Genomic DNA, 17393 nt, shown 5'->3' with positions numbered 1-17393 from the left:
TAGGGATATCTCAAATGTACCCATGTCATGTTATTTAAAGGTTTGCTCTATAACGGAACTAACTGGTGCGGCTAGCTGTTGCAGTACACTTTATGGGGAAGGTACTAAGCTAACATTAGCATCAGCTGAAAATAAGATCGCGTTTAATGGCCGAGCTCTAAGGTAACTATATTGAATGCAAATGGAATGGGCTGTGGCAAGACCCCACAAATTGTGTAGTTAAACTGAACCGTTCGTATTGTGATGCTTTAGTCTGTAACTTTACGTCAAGCTATCTTTAATGGCTAATGATTATGTTGGTAACCTACAACAAGCTAACGGGAAACTCCTAGTATTTGTAATCTACAGTTCACTTCCCAACTCATGACACAGGTTAATCGTTATCTATAAGGATTGTGTCTTTTATGCCATGCCGGTGACTTGGATAGCCTGATGTTTCAGCACACGATTGGTATATATTTTCTAGAGTCCGTTAAACAGATTATCTAGTAGTAGCCTGTGTCCATAAAGTTGCTGTATTCACAACCAGGCCATGTAAGCTAGGCTCCCAAATATCATTATAAACAGAAGCCGTACATACAGCAATTTACATTATTGTGGTCAGACCAAACTTTGATTACTGATCAGTAACGTTACGCTGTCACTGATCAGTAACGTTATCATTACTCATACAACACGACCCGCACAATAAAATTATAATATAACATCAACGATGTATGTTGTAGAATTGTACAACCACTCGTTTTACACGAATTTTTACTTTGATTTATAATATGACAATACGCCTAGTATAAACTGCAATAGATCTATCTATTATCGTTATCGTACTAAACATACATCGCCGCTGACTAACAATTGGCACAATCTGTAGTACAGTACAACTTCCTGATAACTGGTGAAAAAACATTTTTGCTTTTAATCTCAACAGGGCGTAGGACCACAAATTAACGCCAAGAGGTTTAGAGATGTCGGAACCTAAATCACCTACCCCTACCCCTGGCGACACGTACAAGGGTTGGCTCTTCAAATGGACCAACTACATAAAAGGTTACCAGCGGCGGTGGTTTGTTTTGAGTAATGGCCTTCTGTCTTATTACAGGTTAGTTAAACACCCACTCAAGCATCTCTTCTTTCGCAGATATACCTATTCTACTCTTTGGAAATATGACCAAAAAAAGTGTGGACTTGAAGAAATTATAAAACGTATACATTATTACTTTATTATGTAGTAACATCGAACTCTGAAGACCAGTACCAATTTACCTGATTATGGTAACATAATCGTTTAAGTTAAGCTTTATAATGCATTTGTTTCGCTAAATAGATGTTGTTGATACATGCTTTACTTTTTACCGTTTTGTTAATGATTCTGATTTAATAGTTTAAGATATTGGATTTTATACTTTAAAAGGTCCATTATTAACAATTCCAACTGTCCACAGAACCCAGGCAGAGATGGGACACACATGTAGAGGGACCATCAACTTGGCCACGGCCAACATTGCTGTGGAGGACTCTTGTAACTTTGTAATTTCGAATGGCGGGGCCCAGACCTACCACCTGAAGGCCAGCTCGGAGGTGGAGCGGCAGCGCTGGATCACCGCGCTGGAGCTGGCCAAGGCCAAAGCAGTCCACATGCAGGCCGAGTCCGGTGAGATTGCGGGGAAACCATTGAATAATCCCTCGTACATAAGGCTCTTGATGAATGATTATGCTCATACTTTTTTTCCCACAGACGACTCTGGCGACGAAGGTCCCACATCGCCGCCTACCTCCGCACCAAGCGGAAGCAGTCGAAATATGGAGGTCCAGTCGACTCTTCGCACACTGGGCTGTAAGGTGGAGGATCTTTGCACCTGCAATGACCTCATCACCAAGCATGGCACTGCTCTGCAAAGGTCAGTGAGCCCTCACTCTGTCTTCCATATCTGTATGGCTGATTGGTAGCATTTTCCCAACGTCACCCCATGTTTTTCCACCGATTGAAGGCTACAAGGATATATAAATGGCTCCTGTCTCTTTTTCTTGGCATTTTCTGTGTGCTTCTTTCTTTCTTCCGTTTTATTCTCTTGCCGTATCTGCTGCCTGCCAGTGAACACTCAGAGTACCACTTTGAGGAGTTCTCTCTCCTGATTGGATAAAGGGGAAAAGGGAATAAGAATACAAATATAATCATTTTACTGAAGAGCGGAGAGACTGGGAGAACCATGTTGTTAACCACAAATCGTTATAAGTGATGGCTGTCGGAATATAGAGCTTGAACACAAATAAATAAGGCTTAAAGCACCTGTTTAAACTGACAAAAAAAAAGCTCAAACTGCATGGTCGTTGATGCGTTGGCTTCTCTTGGTCTCCTTCTCGGCCCCAGGTCCTTGTCAGAGCTGGAAGGGCTCAGCATACAGGGGCCCATGGGCGACAAAATCAAACAGGTGACGGAGAGAGCCACGCTGTTCCGCATCACCTCCAACGCCATGATCAACGTGAGTTGCTCTTCAGTGCAATGAAACTCGCGGTGGATGCATTCCCCCATCCAACTTTATTTAATTTTGTTTTGTATATGCCTTTGGTCCTATTGACTTTTATTTACTATTGATACCATAGCAACATTCAGCAATTAAGGTGCTGGGAGGGGGTTAAGGATAGCTTGCTCAAGGATACCTACAGGTTAGGCTGCAAACATTTGGGATTTAACCTGGTAACTTTCTTTTAGGAGTCTAATGAAACACCCATACCATATCCCTACCCCCTCGCAGGCGTGTAGAGACTTCCTCGGCCTGGCCCAGACCCACAGCAAGCGCTGGCAGAAAGCCCTGCAGGCGGAGCGGGACCAGAGAGTACGTCTGGAGGAAACCCTGGAGCAGCTGGCTAAGCAGCACAACCACCTGGAGAGGGCCTTCAGAGGGGCCACAGTGCTGCCCTCTTCGCTCAGCAACTCAGCCATGGACAACAAGGGTAGAGCTCTCACCATATGCACCTCTAGCTGTATTGCTGTATTGGTATTACTTTTTTCAGAATAACTCTGACAAACTACCTCAACTCGTACATTTTAGCAAATGAACTCACTGAAATATGTTTGGACCTATTACAGAAAAAAACGGCTATAGATTAAGGCCCCGTCCACACGGGCAAAAACAATCTTTTCTCCTCCGTTTTCCTTGGCTGCGTTTCAGTAGTATCTCCGTTTCAGTAATATCTCCGTAAAGACGGACTGATTGCGAAAACGCATCCAACTGTAGAAACGCTGTAGTACATATTCAAGGCCTCTGTGTGGCGCTGGTTCACCACTGAAATGCATACAGTCGAGGAGGAGAAACCAGTTGTTAAACCTTTTTAGATTGAGCCGAAAATACTTTTTAATGTATTTACCAAGTGTCTGTATTTAAAGCTAAAAACAAATTTGTGTAACGTCGCCAAGCTGGTGAGGGGGCGATGACGTCATTGTTTGCGTATCAGGAGTCCACACAAATCCTAACACGGAATCACATAGGGCTGTTTTTTATCGGCCCTTTTATTTATTTTCGTGTGGACAGGGCCTAAAACTACTAACGGCAATTGCTCTGTAGTAAGGGGTTGAACAGGTGTTTTGCACACGTTCATCCAGCTTTACTCTCTGGTCCTCAGGGTCTAGCGACTCAGGAAAGGGGGACGCCAGTGATGAGGATGACGAGAACGAGTTCTTTGATGCCATGGAAGACCCTTCAGCCTTTATCACTGTCCCCGCCGACCCTAAATACCATAGGTCAGAACATCTCCGTCTGTTGTTGTCTGCAGGGTTGGTGAATGCCCAATCCTTTGTTTCCCTTGAATGAATTTGGATTTATTTCCTTAAATGGTTCGGTTTTGTCGTCTTGTCAGGAGGTCTGGCAGCAACGCTAGTGGGATAAGTTGCAGTGACCTTGGAATGGACGATCAGTCGGTGAGTGGATACTAAGACGATGCTTTTGCATGTGTCTGTTCGGTGGGATTACTTGTAGTAAACTGTTCCATGGCATAACATCAGCTTGGCTATTCGAAGGATTGAAAAAGCTAAATATTAGATGAAGTGACTGAATTTACATTGGTTCGATTTTATAACCCATCGAGAAAAAATAAATAAGGCTTGCCCATACCCTATGGATTTATCCCTTCTTGTTGTTCCTTATAAATAGTGTCTATACTATTATGATGGCACAACCACCTCATCACATACATCCTTCTTTCTTCTGCTAGTTTGATGAACAGTCTCTGACATCCAATCCCGAGTCTCCCCAATCTCTGGAGTTGGAGCCAGTCAGACAGAGGCGGACCCGTGTTCCAGACAAGCCCAATTACTCCCTCAACCTATGGAGCATCATGAAGAACTGCATTGGCAAAGAGCTGTCAAAGATACCCATGCCCGTAAGCCACGTATATTCATGCGTTTACATTCCTGCTAGCATTTAATAGACAATGTAGCAAACTAGTTATTATTTACTGTTTTAATTCATTTAGCGGACACTTTACATGGAGTCCATGTATTTTAGAAACCTGTCATTAATAAGCATGCAGGGGTTAGGCTTAATGCGCAAGAATCCCTTCAGATAGGTGTTCTTATCCGATTTCGCTTGTCCGTTCATGTACCGATTTCGGTCCGAGGTAGATGGGGTAAAGGTATTTACATCCATTTTAAAAGTCCTGTTGAGGTCTTATTCGTTTCTTTATCCAATAATGACTCTGCATGTAAACGCACTGATCATTTGGATTCGAACCATGAATATGTCCTGAGTCATCCGGTCTATTTTGCAAAGGAGGTGCCTCCCCTCAATCAAACTTCCTGAACAAATAACGGCTAAGTAAAACAAATACAATCAACCACGACAGGGCACCAAAAGATGCATTTCATTTTGTGTTTGTCTTGTTGATTCATCTCTAGGTCAACTTCAACGAGCCTCTGTCCATGCTCCAACGCCTCTCGGAGGACCTGGAGTACTACGAGCTCCTCGACAAGGCGGCCAAATGCCAGAGCTCCCTGGAGCAGCTGTGCTACGTGGCGGCCTTCACCGTCTCCTCGTACTCCACCACGGTGCACCGCACGGGGAAGCCCTTCAACCCCCTGCTGGGCGAGACGTACGAGCTGGACCGGCTCAAGGAGTGCGGCTACCGCTCCCTGTGTGAACAGGTGAGCTCTGGGTTCTGTCTGGGGGAACTGCTTGTTATGATACTGACACATGTTGCCCCTCTTCGGGGAAAAATGTCTATCAATGTTTCATTGTTTTGCGAGTGTCATCATTATCACGTCCGATTATTCAAAGATCCACAAATCACACAAATGATCATAACTTAGTCTATGGGTTAGGTTGTTTGACTCCCGTCCGAAAGGTTCCGGGTGGCGTCTACATATTAGAGCTCTCTCTAAAATAGCTTGAATCCTCCAATAGTAGTATTATTTGGTAGGGTTTAAATGCGCACTCCTCTTTCTTGCCTCTGTCCCTCACAGGTGAGCCACCACCCCCCTGCCGCAGCCCACCATGCTGTCTCAGATCGGGGCTGGACCCTCAGACAGGAGATCTCCCTGGCCAGCAAGTTCAGAGGGAAATACCTCTCCATCATGCCTTTGGGTGAGTGAGCGAGGATCACTTGTAGCATGAAGTTATTAGGTGCTCTCCTTCTCCGTCCGGGCCCAGGAAGTCATTCTCCTGCCCCAGAACCCCCACAAACATTGGATATGCATTCTGGGCCCCGTTCGTGTTGTGAGATCCCTCGTTGGTGGACCGTAAGGTTAAAATAATTTAACTCTCTAAATCCACAGGGTCCATCCAGTGCTTATTTGAGAAGAGTAACAACCATTACTCTTGGAAGAAGGTTACCACTACAGTGCATAACATCATCGTGGGGAAACTGTGGATTGACCAGGTTGGTAGAGTTTCGAATGACATGTTTCTCATGGACGAGGGAAGGAAGGAAATTGATTATAAATGTGGTGGAAGAGAATAATGAGACGATTAATCAACAATTAGACACTTTGATTAGATGGTTTAATTTGTAATTTCATTTCCAGATACATTATTTAAAAATAAGTATGTGCTTTTCATCAAACGTAAGTGGGATGCTCATCCATCATAATATAATCCATTGCAAACCCCAGTAGTAAGTAATGTGTAGATATGCTGAAGCCAGAAATACATTGCTGTCTCTCTCCTTTTGGGTCAGTCCGGAGAGATAGACGTGGTGAACCACCAGACAGGAGATCGCTGCCACCTCAAGTTCGCCCCCTACAGCTACTTCTCCAGAGATGTGGCCAGAAAGGTAGTCTACTCACACTGCTGTGTCCTGTAGCTTTTTAGAAATATTCTACTGAATACATTTGAATTTACTGCCCGACAGTATAAAGGGTGCTATAATCTGTGGTTAAAACACTCCATTCACCTGGAAAGATTTCTCTCTATGGTTTATATTCCGATCTATATTATCAATCCAATTTCCCAACTAGGTCAATGAATGCAAAAACATTGGAGTTAATTTTTCTAAGCAGCAACACATAATTGTTCTTGTGGTGGTAGCATAGGCTTTTTTATGTCTTTCCTTTTATGTTTAACTCAAGTAATATGTAATTAACCCAACTAGTTTACATACATATTGCTACATACATATTGACAAATGTGCCTCTGAATTATTCCTAAATATTAAATTTGCCTGGAATTCCTCACGATAAAGTCAACCTAAGAGCTGCTGTTCTATCCATCGGCAGGTCACGGGTGTGGTGACAGACAAGGACGGTAAGGCCCACTTCGTTCTGTCCGGGACGTGGGACGAGAAGATGGAGTTCTCCAGAGTGATGCAGAGCAGCAAAGGAGAGAACGGCACGGAGGGCAAACAGAGGACCGTGTACCAGACGCTGAAGTCCAAAGAGATCTGGAAGAAGAACCCTCTGCCGTGAGTTTGGTCCTCCTCGTCAACGATGCCTTCATATTGGGTTGAAATGGATATTACATATTGCCTATTGGCCGATGTGATAAGCTACCATCACTGATGGTAACGGTCACACATTTTCTTTACCATCACACATTTTCCATTTCTCAAACATACTATTTTCAGAGCGTATTTTTTTCTATTTTATGCGTCAATAAGCATCCTGTTGAGAAAGTAGTATGGCTTAACCAAAATTTCTGATTTCCTATGAATCAACAAATCCTCATTGCACAGGATAAAAAAAAAAAAAGCAATACATTGTTACTCAATAAATCTCCTTCCCCCCCCCCCCCCCCAGGGAGGGAGCGGACACCATGTACTACTTCTCCTGCCTGGCGCTGACCCTGAACGAGCCGGAGGAGGGCGTGGCGCCCACCGACAGCCGGCAGCGGCCCGACCAGCGGCTGATGGAGGCGGGCCGCTGGGACGAGGCCAACGCCGAGAAGCAGCGGCTGGAGGAGAAGCAGCGCACGGTCCGCCGCGAGAGGGCGGCCGCCGTGGTCGCCGCCCCCCCCGAGGAGGGGGAGGGTGAGGGGGAGGCTGAGGCCGAGGGTGAGGGTGAGTGAGAGACACACACAGACGCGCGCGACACACACACACGCACGTGACGAGACACACACACACACACGCGCGTGCGCGACACTCACACTCACACTCACACACACACACACACACACACACACACACACACACACACACACACACTGTAAAGCGCTGTGATTGGAATAATCGTTTTCTCCTTTTTTTGTTTTGAGAACTTCAGTTTGTTTTTTTCATTCTTCTGTGAACGCTTCCATGTGTCTGTTTCCCATGTCTGTCTGTCGGTCTTCTCCCTTAAGCTGTCAGTGAGGATGGCGAAACTAACCCAGCTCTGAAATGCAAGTATCCAGTATCCATCCCCCCAACTTGTCTCGTTCCTCTAGCTATTCTAGTCTTGCAACAAACAAATCAAGCACACATCTGCTTGTGGCAGGTGCTAAATGCTCTTTCATCTTCTTGTTGTCCTTCCATCCGTTTGTTTTCCATATAGCCGAGACAGATGAAACTGGCACGGAAGCAAGTGAGAATTCAAACGAAAGCAAGTATCCCTTCAGTAGAAAATACTGTTGTGCAGTTGGTTTCCCTGCTTTTTTTTGGCATCCGTTTTTTGTTTTTGTTGATGTGTGCTGCTGTTAGCATTGATTTGACCAAAACAGAATGCATCTCATGTGATCCAAGATTGCATTGGGTTGGCAAAGGCACGTTAAAGTTTCTAAAGCATACATTTTTTAACTTTAACAATTTGTTTACTCCAACTTTGTTGCCATATATTTAAGGGAGCTTTCTTTCCTCCAATAATTATTCGCTTGTTTTACATGTACAGCAAACCCAGAGGATTCTCCGCCTAACACGCCTCTTGCATGCAAGTACCATCTCATGATTCCCCACTTTTGTCTTAAATGTTCCTTCTGTCAATGTCTCGTTTTTTTCTATATCAAATCACTCACGGTCCTTTTTGTGTCCATTTGTACCAAACATGCCTTCCAAACTATTCTTTCTGACAGCTTATCAAGGACCACACCCATCCTATCTATGCAAGTATTCCTCTCTTGACATAGATAACATTTTAACGCCTGTCAGTTTATGTCAGTGCACAGCTGGGAAAAAGATTGTGCTCACTCTGAAAGATTCCTCTGTGTTATTTATAATCTGAACCGGTTTGAGTTACTGCCACTGTTTGAACAGGGAATGATTTTGTGTCTCGAGGTACAATGCAGTCTGAAAGGACATTATAACATAGTGAAAATGCTTACATGCTCACTGTTCCATTTATATCATGTCAGCTACCAACTGAAAATCAAATATATTTGGCATCACAAAATGTCCACACACACACACACACACACACACACACACACACACACACACACACACACACACACACACACACACACACACACACACACACACACACACAGTATGTCTTATTCATACTTATTATACAAAGACATATAGATAGATGATATATAGATATCTCAAACATCTTGGATATAATCAACTCTGCAGTATTATAGCATATAGGTTTTATTTATTTATTAGACATACATATATATTTACATACATATTTACATACAATTTCAGCTTCAACACATGGTGTGGAAGCTGAAACTTTTAGAGGCCTGTCATTAGCATGGTGTTACCAGCCATTGTTTTCATCGTTCCCTCCATTCTGAAAACCGTCTCCATATTGTTGTTCTTCTGTAGCCGAAGGCTTGGAAGATCCCTATGGTGCGCCCATCAAATGCAAGTAACATCAGACCATCCCATTACCTCTCCAATCCCCTATCTGTTCTCTAGGAGCAGTCCAAGTAGTCCTAGACTTTAGAGTTAACATAGTGTTTATCTGTCATGTCTGCCTGATGCTAGAATCATACATGAGCCCATACCAGGGTTAGCAGGCTCAACATTTCCAATAATATAATTATATGTTCTGCTCCAACTCCTATAAACATCTGCCGAGCTTGTTGATACTTTAACACCGAACCAATCAAATCCCAAAGGATAAAATCACATTACAGCAGCACGAGGGTGGATGGCCATAAACCAGTTTGTATGATCCCAAAACCAGTTGGCCTTTCTGCAATACTAGGAGTTTGGACTCTGTAACAGCTTTAAGAGTGACTTATAACACTAAACTGTATTCCATACAGTCAGGGGGACTGTGAAAAATCGAATCCACTGACTCGAGTAAACCTTCCCCGACATCCATTTACCCAGATCCCTGGTAGCTAATAAGTTATATCTGGCTCCTTTCCTCTGAATCTCCAGCTCCAATCCTGCTAAGATCTTCACCCGGAGAAAGAGGAGAATGGATCCCAATTAATTTGTTGTCCCTTTTTGCTTTTTCCACAACAGGTGCCCAGCACATCGATAACTATGAAGCACTTTGGTTCAAGAAGATAGACGACCCCGTCTCGGGAGAGAGCTTGCACGTCTACAAAGGAGGCTACTGGGACGCCAAGGAAGAAGGATCCTGGGACATGTGTCCTGACATCTTCTGATGGAGGAAGCTAACCACCCCTCTACTCCCTGCTGCGGAGCGGATGCAGATACAGTACACACACTAGAGGAGAGAGACAAAGAGGATTAACCAGATGATATGTACAGGGTCCCTCTGAGAAAAGCACAATTACTTCCATTTTCATTTTCTAAAGCCCTGGTTTATGAGAATGAGGAAGTGAGAGGGTGGAATAGATTCTAATGACCACACATGAAAAGTTCTAGGTTGAAAAGTTCAATACTGCCGTGTGAAAATAAACAATGGCCTCAATACCTTTTTTTTTTTTTTTATGATAAATGTACACACTTGTACTAGATCAACAACCCATCTCTAATTGTTGTTTACAGTTTTTCAAAATATAAAGAAACTACCCTCTGAGTTTAACATAGCAATGGGGGAAATCACCACCTACATGAGATTACTACCACTTGGATATTAGACTTAGAGTAGGGACATCCTCTTCCTCTGCAAAACAAGACTCACTGTGGCAGTTAAGGCCCCGAAGTACATCAAACAAAATCTAAATCTGCGTGTTCACATAGGCTGTCGATCACACAGATTTCAGCAAGGTGCAATATATTCAGTGGGTTTGACTAATGCGCATATCACGGTAAGACGCAATCATTCAAGTGTCATTGTCGACCAGTTGCAGGCAGTGGTGTGTGTCAGGGGCTTGTGGGGAAAATGTTGACTATTTGAGTACCCTGCACACGCCGATTACGAATTTGTTTGAAGTATATCAAAGCCTTAACACTTTTTTGCACAACTATGTTTTTGACCTGCATCTCTCTTGACTGTACACAAATTCTAATCGTCTGTTTGTAGTTTAACCTATAGCATTATCCTATAAGTCTCTGAGGGAAAATGTATATGTTCATGTAGAAGTGTGTGTGTGTGTGTTTTCAGGAGGGTAAATATTAGATTTAAAATATATTTGTTTTAAATCTTCTATTCTTATTTTTCTTTCAGTTTACATTTCACATGTCCTTCCTGAAACCTAATATTATTTATTTATAGAAGAAAATTCAGATTATTATATTCTATCCTAGTGATGTATACATTTGATTGGAAATACTTTGTGTGGAGTGATAGTTTTAACTGTGTGCTCCTTGTTTTCAATCAAGTTTGATCGATGATTGGAGAGCTGTTTTATATTAAAAGTGTACTTAAACACAAATTTTGGAAAAATAAGTTATAGAATGTTGGTGTGTGTGTGTGTGTGTGTGTGTGTGTGTGTGTGTGTGTGTGTGTGTGTGTGTGTGTGTGTGTGTGTGTGTGTGTGTGTGTGTGTGTGTGTGTGTGTGTGTGTGCGCGCATTAACTACTAGCTGGGCTAGCTCTTTATAATGAAAGATTGTCTTCATTAGTATAGTTGTGTGTCCCTTTCTGTAAAGCATAAAGTGTGTTGAACACAATCGAACAATTAGTTGTATTCAATGTCCTACTCATGTTTTTCCTTTTAATTTTCTATATAAATGATCTTGTGTAGCAGTTATTAGTCTTGCCGGGAATTTGTGTCTTTTTTTTACTTTACTTTTACTTTTCCTTTACAGTCTTGCTCCTCTATCAATTTGTATATTCTGTATGCAACATCTGTTTTTGCTTCCCTACATTTCTTAGTCCTATTTTATGTCACAAACACAAAAATATGAAATATCTTTACAATCATTGTATCATTGTACAATCATTTGTAATTGGTATTTTATTACAGCAAATCACATTCATTGTTTATGTTTAATTGATTGTATTGCACAATCGTTGTAGAATACTAAACAACATAAGGAACACATTGTGTGGGCTAAATTGGCCATATACAACAACTGAATATTTTATATTTAGATCTTGTAAAATGGTTGTTTATTTCCTAACCTACCGTTTGTAGGAACAATGTTCATGCCATGTCTATAGTAAAGGATGCATATAGTAACAACAAGTGTTTTGTGAAGTGTTTTATATAGCTTTGCCTATTTAAATTATTTCCTTGAGATTGGGTCGCACACTAGAGCTAGATTCACTTGAAATGTGTTTATTAAAATGCAGTGCATTATCTTTTGTTCATGAGAACTTCTATGACGCAGCTTTTTTGAATTCATCGCACGAGATGTCTCTTTCATTCTTCTCGTGACACAAACACTCAGTGAACACATGGCTAGTACAGAACATTACATGCAATGAAGCAAATAACCAGTGTCGCTAGACAGGTTTTACGACTATAAATACGTAGGAGCACAGGCACTATAATAGTTAGTTGTAGTGGGATGACTAGGTACACCAAATAACGAACATAAAGTTGGTAGAAGAACGGTAAAAAAAAAAATATTGCAGGGTGCTTTATACAGTCTGCATGGTATGCGCTTGGCATTTGGCCACGTGACTCGAGAATACCCCTGCCACTCTCGCGTGACCGCGACATAACGGCGTGCACGGGAGAGAGAGGGAGAGAGAGATCATAGCGAGCTGCCTGCAACGAGGACAGCATCGATTGTTTACGCCGGGGCGTTCACAACAAAGACCAACCAGGAAGGCGAACACACGGGCAGCCGTCTTAAAACATAAGTCTACAGTTCCTTTCTTATCTTTCGAGTCCAGTCGTTTCTTATCTTTCAAATCAATAAGCATTGTTTAGTCTTCAAGAAACATGTCTGCAAACGGCAATGGAGGAGTTGATTGCCCAGACGCGAAGAAGTGCGGGGAACAAGAGTAAGAGAGTATTATCATACGGTTCTTTATTATTATTTTTTGCATCCTGAAAGTATTTTCCTAAAGCTACTTTAAGAAATATAGTGATGATGTAGTTTTCGAAAAGTCCATAGTTTAGCCAATTTAATATTTAATATGCTACCTGGGAAACTGGCGTGCTGTATTGTATGATATAAAACCGCTGTTTTGTATGATACAGCACAACATCAACTTATAGATTCGACATTTGTACAACTGCTCTTCTGCTTTTGTTTTCAAAAAATAATTTTTCCGCATTTGTATTTCGGACTATCTTTGTTCAGCTTACAGGCGTCTTCGGTTACTCCGGGATCCATGGATGTTGACTCGAAGCCGAACGCCCAAAGCTTCAGATACAGTCTCAACTACCCCTGCATTGGCCGCTGTATCATCATCAACAACAAGAACTTCGACAGAAGAACTGGTATTCATCTAGCCTCACTGTTTGGACAGGACTTAATGTGTTTTTTTCCAACTGTTTATAGATTCTGCAGCTGACGTGTCTTTTTGCACTTGCGTCATTTATCAAAAAACTGAACCCACAAGGCACAGCCTATAAACAAACCATATACAGTAATATGCATCAGTATCATAATGACTAGTATTTTCATGCTTGTATATAAACTTTAAGATCGGGGCAAATATATACAAATGACATAAATTGTCTTTGTATTGATGTAGCCCTTTGACTAAAGGTAAATGTTCTAGATTTGAACTGTGCAGTATTTACAATATGCAGTATTTATTAACATCTTAACATTTTTTGTTCTATTGTATTGTGAAATAATCCTTTCTATTCTTTCTGGATCTAAAGGCATGAATCAACGTAATGGTACAGACATGGATGCAGGCAATGCAATGCAGGTGTTTAAAAAGTTGGGCTACAAAGTAAAGGTGTACAATGACCAGAGCATTGACCAGATCAAACAGGTTTTAAGTTCTGGTAAGTAAGTGTTGTGCAGTCACACGGTTGGAAAAAAAAGCACAATCACCAACTGCAAAGTCTCTCGATTGTCTAAATGTATACACTTGTTTACAACTGAATGTTAACGTGTCTATTACTCTTCTTGCATATATTGTTGATTGTAATAGTTTTATGCTTTTCATATTATTATGTTTTTTTAATATTGCTACTCGTGGTTATTTTTAAATCTATGTTGCAAATACACATTGCATATGTACTGCTCATTTGGGGCCGAAAAGTGTAGCGGCTACGGCCTAGGGCTTCTACTCCCAGCAGAAAGGTACAAAGGTCCGCAGCCTACCTGTAATAATCCTTGAGCAAGATGCCCTAACCCCCGTAACTGCTTCCTAATGACCGGTTTCTGATATCACCGTAAGTTACTGTTTGGAGGCTCTTTTTGGAATAAAGCGTCTAACATAATAAACCCATTCGTCTTTCAGCGGCGGGTGACGACCACGGTGACTCTGCGTCCTTTATCTGTGTCTTGTTGAGCCACGGCGACGACGGCGTGTTCTTCGGCACCGACGGCCCCCTGGAACTCAGGAGCCTCACCTCCCTCTTCCGGGGCGACCAGTGCAGGTCCCTGGTGGGGAAACCCAAACTTTTCTTCATTCAGGTATGGCAATGTTGTCTCCTCTATTCCCCTGTCTTGAGGTCCAGTCTATGCAGTAGGTCCTACATACATCGTAATGGATTTCATGTAAAGTAATGAAACTCAGAAATATTAAATTTGAAGCTAGTTTATTGTTCTTCCAACAAGGCCAGGGGTTAATAACTTGAGGGGCGTGTCCTACACTTTGAATTAACATAGTTGAAGCGGATTGGTCAGGCCTGTAGAGACAGAGAGAGTCTCACTCATCACGCACATTATCACAATAACCCCCATAGATAAAGTGAATGTAGAAGAAATCTATAAAAAAAATTAAAAACATTTGAATGATGAAATGCACCACAGAGTACTGACAGAGAGAATCATTTTCACATAAGTGGAGTGGTATGATAAGACATCTGCTGTTAACACAGTTAGCATTTTACTTCTTTGATCGTCTTTAATGGTTCCAAACTTAAGCAGTTTTTTTTACTGGACAATGTGTATCATGGTTAAATATGGTCTAGATGTGCCCTTTCTACTAAATGTATTTCTATAGAAGATCTTTAAAAAATTCAATGTCCCCCCCCTACTCAGTTTTGTATATAAGACGTGCACAACATGTCATCTCATTGTGTGTGATTGTACTCCTGTTGCGGTCAGGCCTGCCGAGGCACAGAACTGGATGGGGGGATTGAAACGGACAGCGGACCGGATTACGGCACAACAAAGATCCCTGTGGAGGCCGACTTCCTCTATGCGTACTCCACAGCCCCAGGTAGGGTCCTGGTATGGTTGGGTCTAGTCTAGTGGCCGGGGTGTTCACCTTCCAGCCAAAGGGTACTTGGTTTGATACCCATGTCAACAGACTACCGTATTTTCCGGACTATACGTCGCTCCCGAGTATAAGTCGCATCAGTCAAAAAATGCTCCATGACGAGGAAAAAAACATATATACGTCGCATCGGTGTATAAGTCGCATTTATTTTTAAACATTTAAACAAGAACGTTTAGTCTGGAGAGACTGAATGAAATTGCAATAGCAATATAGGTGTGTCGGTCCCTCGTAGTTCTGAGAGTATACCGAATTCAGTGACACCGGGATTCCACCGGACGCGTATGCGCCGCGGTCAGATGCCTTCACAAGTCCAGCGGAGGGCTCCAGTTTTCGCCGGCCAAGTCATGCGCTGTGATATGTGTGACAGCTATGTTGCACAAAATTGCAGCTAAGGCTGGGGTAGCTTTGGTTGAACCGGAGGACATTGAGGACGAGAATATAATTTATTCGGTGGTGCAGTAGGCTTGCAGCGTTCAGTTGTAGGCCTAATGAATGACGGTGCCCTCTTGCGGCCGAGGATTATGTACGCACAATTTTGGCATATAAATCGCTTCGAAATATAAGTCGCAGGGCAAGCCAAACTACAAAAAAAACGCGACTTATAGTCCGGAAAATACGGTATATGTAGGCATCCTTGAGCAGAATGCATAACCCCTACTGATTGATTATATGTATCTGAATGACCTAATAATAATAATACCTCCTATCCCTGAGATTACTATAATTCAATGCATCCAGATTTTGATAGGTAGCCTGTGTTTGGGTTTTAGGCTGCAGACAATGAGGCAAAACCCACTTAAACACCTTTTAGCTAAAGGTACACGCACATGCACTCTCACACAGACAGACAGACACACACACACACCACTCCATCGCTCTCAACGCCAATCGGTGATCCGGTAAAAAAATAGTGAGTAACTTTAATCTGATTACTGGTTTGGAAATAGTAACGCGTTAGATTACTCATTACTGAAAAAAGTGGTCCGAGGCCAGTAACGCGTTACTGATTAACGCGTTACATCACTGCTTACAGGGCACTACGTCTTTGCTGACTTGAGAATATTGTTGGCAGGTTGTAAGAAGCAGTAGGATTTGCAAACTGCCCTTGTATCCCTTTGTTTCAAACCTCAACGCTCATTCTGCTACGCATGCTTCTACAGGTTACTATTCGTGGAGAAATACTACAAGCGGCTCCTGGTTTATACAGTCACTGTGTGAGATGGTCGCAAAATACGCAAAGGAGTTGGAGCTGCAACACATCCTGACACGAGTGAACCACAAGGTGGCGGTAGAGTTCGTGTCTGCCACCAACGACCCGGGCTTTGATGCTAAAAAACAAATTCCCTGCATTGTGTCGATGCTGACCAAGGAGATGTATTTTACCCCCTGATGTTGTTATTAAGAAAATAATGTTCTAAACACATTTCGTGTTTATGTGATGGTGAAATGATATAGGATACGTTTACTGCTTTTGAGGTTTTCTTGTACATTTGACTGAAATTATGTTTGTAAAGTAGGCGTTGTGCTCAAAACGGTGGTTGCTATTTGGGATGCATAGGCCTAACGTTACCTGTTTCAACATGTATCTTCCCAAAGAACTCCTCATAGCAATCTACAATGTTTTGGGAATATACTGCTGTGGCTGTTAAATACTTTTCATGCTATTTTTGTCAAACCTTTTCACTTTTCTACACAAAAAACATGTACTCATATTTTTATTTTGTTAGGCTACTTTGCTTTTATTTGACAGTCAAAGCTATTCGGAAGCCTGTTGGGAAGGCTACCGAAATGTGAACAATCAGCCAGACTTCGTTAAGATACACCCTCGTCAAAATGGCCCGATGAAGCAGGCCTGGCTGTCTGTGATCTTCTTCATGCATGCTCTCTATATAGTCATCGTGTTGTATTGTACTTCACCGCACAGAATCAGCAGGAGTTTCCCATATATTTCTGCGTAGCCAGTAGATAATCATGTAGGCCTACGTTGGTTGCAATGTACGAAGCCGAATATTTTCAGGAGACCATGTGATGTGTTTTTTGATTGGTCCTTCCCTGGACATGGTACTGATTTATAATCACTCTGCCTATGGTGCTGTTTGCTCTTGACATTCAGGGGTAATGTCTGCAGCAATATGGTCCTCCACCTGTGCGACTTTATCTTGCAATGCATGTATTGGGTTATAGGTTGGTTGTACGCAATGCAGAGTCATTTTTACATGTAATATCCGACTGTATTGGTGTATTTATAATTGCTCAGGTTTCTCATGATGTTTTAATATTTGTCCAAGCTTAGAATAAAGTAAGACAATTTTATGGAT

General features: G+C 42.2%; 2 protein-coding genes across 11 annotated transcripts; both read left to right on the top strand.

The window, feature by feature from the left end:
• Nucleotides 1-21: 21 nt before the first annotated feature.
• LOC132454380 (oxysterol-binding protein 1-like) lies at nucleotides 22-11899 on the top strand. 10 transcript variants are annotated; one of them, XM_060047700.1, is made up of 20 exons: nucleotides 22-162; nucleotides 929-1099; nucleotides 1443-1651; nucleotides 1736-1898; nucleotides 2369-2480; nucleotides 2754-2952; nucleotides 3622-3739; nucleotides 3856-3916; nucleotides 4210-4377; nucleotides 4892-5137; nucleotides 5456-5576; nucleotides 5768-5871; nucleotides 6169-6264; nucleotides 6707-6891; nucleotides 7226-7479; nucleotides 7958-8005; nucleotides 8291-8329; nucleotides 8472-8501; nucleotides 9172-9210; nucleotides 9823-11899. In XM_060047700.1, exons 2-20 carry the CDS (start codon nucleotides 966-968, stop codon nucleotides 9966-9968), a joined length of 2472 nt encoding a protein of 823 aa, XP_059903683.1. In that variant the 5' UTR covers nucleotides 22-162; nucleotides 929-965; the 3' UTR covers nucleotides 9969-11899. The 10 variants fall into 10 exon arrangements, 8 of the variants coding, with proteins under 8 accessions (XP_059903683.1, XP_059903678.1, XP_059903681.1 ...); XM_060047695.1 differs by having other exon boundaries at nucleotides 1443-1898; XM_060047697.1 differs by lacking the exon at nucleotides 22-162 and adding an exon at nucleotides 222-451 and having other exon boundaries at nucleotides 1443-1898.
• Nucleotides 11900-12380: 481 nt separating this feature from the next.
• On the top strand, nucleotides 12381-17388 carry casp3a (caspase 3, apoptosis-related cysteine peptidase a). Its single transcript, XM_060047707.1, has 6 exons — nucleotides 12381-12666; nucleotides 12969-13108; nucleotides 13499-13627; nucleotides 14089-14264; nucleotides 14901-15015; nucleotides 16236-17388. The coding sequence occupies exons 1-6, from the start codon at nucleotides 12605-12607 to the stop codon at nucleotides 16463-16465; spliced, it is 852 nt and encodes a 283-aa protein (XP_059903690.1). The 5' UTR covers nucleotides 12381-12604; the 3' UTR covers nucleotides 16466-17388.
• The last annotated feature ends 5 nt before the right edge of the window (nucleotides 17389-17393 follow it).

This window comes from Gadus macrocephalus, chromosome 3 (genome assembly GCF_031168955.1).
Source record: "Gadus macrocephalus chromosome 3, ASM3116895v1".
NCBI lineage: Eukaryota > Metazoa > Chordata > Actinopteri > Gadiformes > Gadidae > Gadus > Gadus macrocephalus.
Note: the sequence above shows the minus strand (reverse complement) of the source record. Positions and strands in the feature narration are given on the sequence as shown.

Coding starts and splice junctions, on each gene's coding strand:
- casp3a (XM_060047707.1), top strand. CDS start 12,605: ATGTCTGCAAACGGCAATGGAGGAGTTGATTGCCCAGACGCGAAGAAG. Junction 14,265..14,900: donor CCAAACTTTTCTTCATTCAG/GTATGGCAATGT, acceptor TGTTGCGGTCAG/GCCTGCCGAGGCACAGAACT. Junction 15,016..16,235: donor TGCGTACTCCACAGCCCCAG/GTAGGGTCCTGG, acceptor ATGCTTCTACAG/GTTACTATTCGTGGAGAAAT.
- LOC132454380 (XM_060047695.1), top strand. CDS start 966: ATGTCGGAACCTAAATCACCTACCCCTACCCCTGGCGACACGTACAAG. Junction 3,917..4,209: donor TTGGAATGGACGATCAGTCG/GTGAGTGGATAC, acceptor TTCTTCTGCTAG/TTTGATGAACAGTCTCTGAC. Junction 9,211..9,822: donor CTATGGTGCGCCCATCAAAT/GCAAGTAACATC, acceptor TTTCCACAACAG/GTGCCCAGCACATCGATAAC.